A 9,345-nucleotide genomic window follows, 5' to 3' on the forward strand; every position below is an offset into this window, starting at 1 on the left:
ATTGACAGAAATGTCCATTAATATGCAAAGTCCCTGTATTAAAGACCCAACTTCTGCCTGGCGTCTCCTCTCTGAACGACTCGTGACTTGGTCCAGAGAACCCCCCCAACACAACCTGCAGGAGACAGAAAACCGAACGCAGAGGAACACGTTTGCTGATGTTGAATTTTACAGCTGCCACGAAATGGACAGACTTTAATTAATTAATAAATACAAGCTGGTCCCATTTATATTGCCACAGACGTTACATTTCCCGCAACTGAAGGACTCTGGAGGATCCGAGGTGATCATGTGGTCCTCAGGTCCTCTCTGAAGCCAGTCAGAGCAGAGATTTGGGACTGTTGGTATCAGTCTTGGTGTAAACGTAGTCAGCTGAAGTAAGAACTTCCTCAGTGTGTGACTCCGACGCCATGACTTTGTGTTGCTCTAACCCAATATCTGTTTGTCCTGAGTCTCCTGAACGCATCACAGCTGATTCTCCACTACACACACCTGCTGTCATCTGCACACCTGGTCCTGATCACCACCTCTGTTCCATATAATCCACGACCTGACATCCAAACCTGGTCCTGATCACCACCTCTGCTCCACATAATCCACGACCTGACATCCAAACCTGGTCCTGATCACCACCTCTGCTCCATATAATCCACGACCTGACATCCACACCTGGTCCTGATCACCACCTCTGCTCCATATAATCCACGACCTGACATCCACACCTGGTCCTGATCATCACCTCTGCTCCATATAATCCACGACCTGACATCCTCACCTGGTCCTGAGCTCCACCTCTGCTCCACGTAAGCCCCCACCTGACATCCACACCTGGTCCTGAGCTCCACCTCTGCTCCACATGAGCCACGACCTGACATCCTCACCTGGTCCTGAGCTCCACCTCTGCTCCACATAAACCACGACCTGACATCCACACCTGGTCCTGATCACCACCTCTGCTCCATATCAGACTGACATCCGTTGTGGTATGGTAATGGTATCCGTTGAAAGTGTGTTGTATTTCCTGGGTTCTCCTGCCTCTCATCTGCTTCCTGTTTCTCTGTCTGCAGCATCATCTGGAGTGGAACTCGTTCCTGCTCGGCCATCTACGTTCCTGGACCTCCTCCTCCAACCTCCTGCTCCGCCCACCGTCTGCCTGCTGGACGGACCGTGGCTACGTTTCCATTCTGATAAGTACTCAGCTCATTATTCATACCTGGTCTGCTTCTGCGTTCCTGTTTTTGACGAAGCGTGACAATATTGTTCAAGAAAGCTGAAGTTTGCTTAACCCTAATATTGTGGTCAACTTTGACCCGTTTTCAGTTTTGTTTTAGTTTTTTTTGGACAAAAAATGGTCCGTCAAAAAAATCGGTGAAAATGTCAACAATATAGGATCAAAAACTTTGGCAAAAACATAAAAAAAGCACCTACAACATTGAAAAAGTGACCAAAACGTGTTTTTCATGGTTGACAGGAGGACAATGCGAGGGTTAGAGAAGGGAAAACATGGCTTTGTGGAGTTTTTCACAAAATGCTGAACAATGTTTGTTGATGTTTGTTTTATTTTTTTAAATTGAGTTGAGGATTCAGGAAATAATAAACTTTATTTGTATAGCACATATTAAAACAAAGTTACACACTTCTTAATCACACAAATAAAATGGCAGAGGAAGAATCATAAAAACAATGTAAATGTTATACAGCATTTAGCGAGAAGTTACACAAGAGAATAAGTAAAATAAAATATGTGAATGAATGAATGAATACAAATGAATAGTGAATATGAAATAATCAATAAAAAACATTATGCCGTAGAAAGATAAGTGGAATTCAGGCCACAGCCCCTGTGAAAGCTAACAATATTCTTATAGTCAGCACTTAGCTTATTCCCCTCTTGCTTTCCTCGGATTGTGGTTGCACCCGTTGCCGTGGCCCTGTATGACAACACAGAGTCTCCCTCTCCCTCTCCGTGTCTACGTTAGCTGCAGGAAGATCTGAACCCTCCAGTCTTTAGGGTTAATGATTTGATAGTTGAGTGAATTAATTTGATAAAGGTCCTTTTGGTTGAAATAGAGGTGAGTGTCATCAGCGTACGGATGGATCCTCTCTTCATGCCGCAGAGGATAGCTTGGAGTTACCGACGCTACACTACAGGATCTCTCTAGGAAGTAGCAAGGAAACCACTTACGCAGTCTTTGAGATGTTCCAGTAAGAGAGAAAGGTCAATGGTGCAAATGAAGCACTTACATCTAGCAGAAAAAAACACAAAGACCTCATATAATTAAAAGATTAGGTAAAAACCTGTTGAGCTGAATACAACTTTTCTTTCCAGTACGTTGTGTTGGGTAAACCATGAAAGATCCATCTTATAGGCGGGCTTCGGCTGAAACTGGAGCCTCCTCCTCTCCCTCCAAAAGATGACCCGCCTGTTTGAAGAAAACACCTTTTGTTGTTTTACTCGTTTTTACTTGAATTTGGAATAATAACAATACAATAAAATCTATGGATCTGGCCAGATTATGTGGGAAACTGACCAGGGTTACACAGACCACAGTTTATGGTCTTATGGTTTATAGTTGGATTCTGGATTTACCTCTGGTCTCCGATCCTCTGGCCTCCGATCCTCTGGTCTCCGATCCTCTGGTCTCCGATGTTCAAGAAGAACCCCGTTCTCCTGCAATGAGTTACAGTGGGTCTAGACCTCTCTATAATCTACAGATAGAGCAGGTCCAGACCGCTCTATAATGTACAGATAGAGCAGGTCCAGACCGCTCTATAATGTACAGATAGAGCAGGTCCAGACCGCTCTATAATGTACAGATAGAGCAGGTCTAGACCTCTCTATAGTTAACAGATGGAGCATGTAGTAGTTCATGGTATCAGCGTCCATCCTGAGGGGAACATAAATGATGAACCACACTTCGTCACAATCCATCCAACAGAGGTTTCAGTCTGGAACGAAGTGGTGGACTCATAAATCTGCTAATACTCAAGATAAAATGGCAACGAAAGACAAGACACAGAGTTAACAGATGTTGGGTCCTTACCTGGTTTTCGGCTGCTTCAGGAAATCTAGGTGCAGTGGGTTGTTCAACCAGTTCTTTAGCAGCATCAAAACATTTCTGCCAATCGGGTCTATCCATTTTTGACTTGACTGCGTCAGTCAACTGTTCTTTTGCTGCTTTTGTCAAAATCTCTTTCAGCACATTTTCCTCCTCATCCAAAATCACTTTGTAGTACAGAATATTTCTGTTGCAGCAACTTGAATCCTTACAGCATCTCAGTCCAAATGATGATATCAAGGCAGCCAGCAACAGGATACAGAAGAGAAGAGACATGCCGACAAGCTGAGAAAAGGGAGCAAAGGTGGTTATATCATCACCACGGAAACTAAGAAAGGTTGTTGTTGCAATAAAACCATATTCTGGGAGTTTGAGAAAGTATTTAACAGATTCAAAACAAGAGCCTCTCACACAAATTCCATCTTGATTAGTCCCGGGGCCTCATGGGAAAAATGGCGTTCAAAGGAAGGCGTATGCCACTCCGGTCCCACTTCAAGAGGGGGGGGGGGGGGGGGGGGGGGGGGGGTTTCAGCTTTGGCATCCTTTGCCAAAAACAATTTCTCAATGTAGTGCTAGACCCTTTAATCAACTTTAATATCCGAACATTTCTTTTTAATTTTCCGGGGCTGTTGCATTAACATCTGCAACATGCCCCTCCAAACATTTTCTCCTCTTTAACGAGAACTCCAACTTCCCATCGAGTGAAAGTTCTTTGTTTTCTTTTCTTTTATGCGCATGATGTCGGTATAGATGAATATTAATTTGGGGGAATTCCACTGACTGTGTAAAGTCAACTATGGGTGGGACATGAAGCCACCGAAGCTGCCACCCCCCATTTAGAATCAACTGTATTTCATAAAGGGAAACCAGCGTATGATGGTTCTTAGACTTAGACATAGACTTCTCTTTATCAATCCTTTTGGGATGACTCCCGCAAGGAAATTGAAAGTTCCAGCAGCAGTTTTTGCAAGAAAAAAGAAATAAAAAATAGATAAAGACGGTATAAAGACAACAAAATAACCATTTTAATAACAACAATAAGAACACTCGTCTAGTAAACAAAGAAAAGTCCATAAATTATTATAAGTGTCAATATTGAGTCCAGTGTTAAAAATTATTAAGAGACCAGGTGTGAATTTAAGTCCAGGTATGCATGTATGTCTGTCTGTCTGTATGTATGTATGTATGTATGTATGTATGTCTGTATGTCTGTATGTATGTATGTATGTATGTATGTATTGTACTCCCTGCCCTATTTCCTCCTCCCCCCTAGTGAGGTTCTATGAATCAGAATATTTCTGTATGTAAGCACTTCCAATGTTTTTGTCCATACGCCACTACTGATTTCATTGTTTTATAACCGAGGACCCTGGTCTTGGACCAGCTTTGGGCCCTTGATGTTCCTTCTAAAGTCTTGAATCTTTGAGGGTTTTAAAATAACTTAAACTTTGTGTCATTTCCCCTCAGTCTCTCTGAATCTACCGATGTTATGGGACTTAAACAGAAACATCGGACAGTTTCTGCCTCACTTTTAATATTAAAAGAAAACTAGATTGTAAACTCAGGATCTCAATATGAATCAAATAAAGCCTGACATGACATGTATGAAGCAGAACAAACTCACCGTGGAGCGGTTCTTCAGCTGGGCGATGGTTGCGCGGTCCTCTGCGGTGAGGTTGTGCTTCTCCTTGCAGGCGAGCTGGGCCTGCTGCTCCGACTCATCGTTCATACAGCAGACGAACCAGTCTCCATCGATGTACACGGAGGTCACCCACAGCAGAGCCACCAGCACGGCCTTGACAATGTGATAAACCAAAACGCAGAACAGTTTGCACCGTTTCTCGCAGCCACATGGGCAGTCACATGTACAGGCACACGTATACTTCAAGGCTCTCTGGAAGGTTGTGTCCGTCCAGAGTTGTAAAATAAATACAAGAAACGACGGCATAATCATGTAGAAGTTGCAGTCAAGAACTTGTTGTTTGCACGAGCACTCCAAATCTTTGTCGAGCACAACATTGTGAACAAAAATCACAATCACTGCAACGTAGGTGCCGAGCTTTTTAATCTGGAACGTTGGCAAGAAGTTCTTCATCTTTGCTGCAGAGACTGAATGTGCTCGGGGTGCGCTTGCTTCTCTTTAGATACAAAAACATGAAACCATGCTTTTCCTGTTTATGCAAGAAAGCGGCTACATGGTACTGTTGGACTGTGCAAGTACTCGAGTAGGTTTTCATGTGGTTAGGGTGTTTTTTTGTTTTGGTTTGCAGTGGAAGGCATGGCAACCTTTTGTTTTTTGAGATAGTATTTCCGGCTTCTGTCTCTGATCTTTTACTAGTCTGGCTGTCACTGAGAGGTTAGATGTGAGTCTAATGCTAAAATTTAAACAGGGTACGACATAACTGTCATACTGAAATTAGTGAAATCCATGAAAAAATAAAGTTTTTCTCTTCACGGACATTAACAGAAGATGGAAATCATTTCAGAAACGTTATAGCTATCTATGGTTGGTTGATGCTAACGTTAGCTCAAAACACCATTCAACTGACAGCCTTTGTTGTGTTTGATGCTAACTTGTAGCTAAGCTAGCAGTGAACTAACTTCCATTTCTACTGGGTTTACATTCAGAGATGGGAAGTAAAAGGGAAAAAGAGACTAGCTGTCCGGAGGATAATCAGCTGAGATTGTGTGCATCTTTGAGAACTGTAAATCACATAACGGATGTTGTCATTTTAGCCTGTTGTTGTATTGGTCTATAGTTGTATACTGTTACCTAGGTTACGCCTGTTACCTAGGTTAAAACTGTTACCTAGGTTACACCTGGCTAGGATACACCTGGCTGTTGATTCGATATAATGGCGATTGTTGAACGTCATTGCTCATTAAGATAATGTAATGGGGGGGGTTGTATTGCAGCCATTGGGGGAGGGGGGGTGTATTGCAGCCAGTGAGGGGGGGGGGGTATTGCAGCCAGTGAGGGGGGGCTGGTGGTATTGCAGCCAGTGGCACAGGGAACATTTCACGAGTAGAAGGAAAAATGGATTCAATAATATTTCAGCAGATTTTGGAGCTAACTTGATGCCATCTGTGAAAAAGCTGAAGTTAAAGAGAGGACGGCTTCTACAGATGGAGAATGATCCTAAACACACCTCTAAATCCACGAGGGATTACATCATAGGTGTAAACTGAAGGTTTTGCCATGGCCTTCACAATCTCCTGACCTCAACATAATGTAAATCTATGGATAGACCTTAGAGGAGCAGTGCGTTACAGACAGCACCGAAACCTCAAAGAATTGGAAGTCTTCTGGAAGAAGAATGGGTGAAGATACCTCCAACAAGAATTAGAACACTCTTGGCTGGCTACAAGAAGCATTTCCAAGCTGTGATACTTGCCAAAGGGGGGGGGGGTGGTATTAACCATAGACATATGAAGAGTACACGCTGTATTGGCTGCTGGGCGCAAGAAATCCAGCCGCTATCTCGGACCGGTCATACTCGCTGGTTAGCAGAAGATACAAGATGCCAGAGCACTGTGCAGCATGTTCCTGCTCAGATCGGTGGACCATTGAAAACAGTGCTCGAGGGGTTTCCTCTTCACAAGTAAGATTTAACATTACTGTACTATTGGTTTTATTTTGTGAACAGAATATTACCAGAGAGTTGAGAAGGAGCAAGGGTCTTTGATTTTACTGTACTGACATCGTAGCCAGCTAGCTAGCTAGGCTATGTTTACAGCACCGGCCGGTGTTATATGTCCCTACCATGGACCGTTACATTACCAGTAGGGACCACAGTCTATGGTTACTACTGGTTTCCAGTGGTTGGTGGTCTGCCTCTTTTTACTGGCGCGAAAATGCTTGTCTAAATAAACACCACATCACAGGCACCTAGAAAATAAGCTGTAAAAACAATATGATCATCGATTTACAGCCATAGTCTCTGTGGGATATAGTAATATATAGCCTACCTTTTTAATGTGCAAACAAAGGCTTCTAATACAGTGTTAAGATGAGTTTGGCTCCAAATTGACCAGCATTTTAATAAACCAGCATTTATTATTATTAACCTGTTTTACTTTGAAGTCTGGTTTTTGTCTCGTCCTGCCTTTAGTTTTACTTCCTGTGTCTTCCCGCTCTTGTGATTACCTGATGTTTTCCACCTGCTTCCCTGACCTCTTGTCACCTGCCTCTCGTTACCTGGTTACCTGGTTACCTCGTTACCAGGTTACCTGGTGTATTTAATGTCTTTGCGTCCCTTGTCTCTTGTCAGATTGTTCTGGTCCGCCTGCCTGCTTGGTCCTCGTCTTCCTGGGAGTTCCCGTTCCTGAGACCAGTGTCCCTGTGAGTCTCCGCTTTTCTCCCTGGACCCCTGTGGATTTTGTGTTTTGGAGTTTTTGCATTTTTCCTTGGAGTTTTGGACTGTTTGTTCTGTTTTTTTTTAAATAATTTATCCTGCCTTTGCCGGCCAACTCTCCTTCATGCCAAATCATACCACATCATCTAAACTGAAGTGAAGTTGTTCTGAAATCAAACTCCGACACATTAAAGCAGCTATTGATATTCTTCAATGAGCTTATTCATCTTCAGTGACATGGTTACTCTCTGGGTTTAACCAAATGCGCCCCCTTGTGGACATTATAAATCATTAACAATGATATAAAATATATCACCAGCATATTAGAGCAGGAGAAACATCACATTCATAACCTTCAACATTTTGTCTTTTTATCACCTATAAAAAAAAATGCGACAGAAGGCGCCGAAACGTGACACGCTATAAGGAATTAAGGATATTTTTATGACTTAATCTTAACTTTCTGTGCATCAAAGGTCACCTAGAGGTCACCCAGAGGTCACCACTTCCTCAATGACTTACACAGCTCTTCTGCAATAAGCACACACACACACACACACACACACACTTAGGTAATAAAAACATTAACCCTCTGAGCCCTAAGGCCAATAGTCCGTATGGATTTATTTTATTATTATTTATTTTTATATTTTATAATAACTTGTAAAACAACAACCCTGTGGTCTACAGTCAAGATATGAACATCATGTTTTTCAGGACAAACTGGGTTATTAGAATATTTGGGTTGCAGTGAGGTCACTTGCGTGTTAAAAATGGTTGTAGGGCCTTAAAGACAAATAAGTAAATAAAATGGAACATGAATCTTCCAGATATGTATTGATATCACAGACAGATAAGTAATCAATGAGCTAAAAACTCATACAGTTGACAAAATACATGCATTTTTTCAAAGAAAGTCCAGACGCTTTTGCCTTCATGACATTTACTTATGCCAATAATAACATAATAATGTCATATTTATTGATATTACACCCACAGCAATGCTACACAAGCAAATGTGTGTCTAAATAGTGTGTAGGCCTCTAGGCCTTCCATACAGCCTATTGGTCTTTTTGTCCCCTCTGGCCTTCCATACAGCCTATTGGTCTTTTTGTCCCCTCTGGCCTTCCATACAAGAGGGTGACGCTGTCTCCCATATACGGGCATACTGAGGCCTGTGTTTCCCTAAACAAACAGAGAGGAGAGACGGAGCAGCGAGCTAGCGGCAGAAATGTGCCAAAACGCGATGAATTATGGACATAAAGTGGACCAATCTTGGATATAACAGTGTGGATTTAAAGGCCAAAGAGGCTGAAGTTCCAGGTTCAATAGAAACCACCTGTAGAGGCTAGAAAGACCCGGAAAAGACCTCTGTAACCGCTAACTCGTTACCTTTTAGACGCAACCGTTGGTAAGTCGCTAGCGTGTAAGGTTTAAAATGATTAAACTGTGAATCAGAGGTGCTGTTTTTACGCGTGGGCGAGTGTCTCGGCCTTTTAAATAATATATCACACGCACGCTGTAAGAGCTGAACTGTGTTATCTGCAGTATCTCCATGGTTACCGCACACCGGTTGCCTGGCGTCGTCCTTCACATGACGCGACTACGCAGGCGTGAAAAAGCCTTTACTCTCAAACAAAGAGACATTTCATTTCATTAAAATAGATTCTAAAGAAGAAACAGTCATACATGTTGTTTATATTTCCCTAAAACTGATAAATCAGATAAATTCTAGTTTTATTCTAATAGACTGAAGTTTTTCACCAAATGTGACTAAAAAGCAACAAATCTTCATATCTGAGGAGCTGTGAATATATCGGTGAACGTGTTTCTGAGACTCCACTTTACAGCTTGTCCCTCTTCCTCCTCCTCTTGGTGGTCTTCAGGTCTTCCTTGTGGAAGACGTGTCCATCGGCCTGCTTCCTCCAGCT

At 42.6% G+C, this 9,345-nt stretch overlaps 1 protein-coding gene across 1 annotated transcript; it reads right to left on the minus strand.

Annotated features, from left to right (window-relative positions):
- Nucleotides 1-1,602: 1,602 nt before the first annotated feature.
- On the minus strand, nucleotides 1,603-5,310 carry LOC117940306. Its single transcript, XM_034865635.1, has 4 exons — nucleotides 4,684-5,310; nucleotides 3,045-3,344; nucleotides 2,591-2,671; nucleotides 1,603-2,423 (listed from the first exon to the last, which is right to left on the minus strand). Exons 1-4 carry the CDS (start codon nucleotides 5,152-5,154, stop codon nucleotides 2,364-2,366), a joined length of 912 nt encoding a protein of 303 aa, XP_034721526.1. The 5' UTR covers nucleotides 5,155-5,310; the 3' UTR covers nucleotides 1,603-2,363.
- Nucleotides 5,311-9,345: the final 4,035 nt, after the last annotated feature.

Source organism: Etheostoma cragini, unplaced genomic scaffold (assembly GCF_013103735.1).
Source record: "Etheostoma cragini isolate CJK2018 unplaced genomic scaffold, CSU_Ecrag_1.0 ScbMSFa_2165, whole genome shotgun sequence".
In the NCBI taxonomy this organism is placed as follows: domain Eukaryota; kingdom Metazoa; phylum Chordata; class Actinopteri; order Perciformes; family Percidae; genus Etheostoma; species Etheostoma cragini.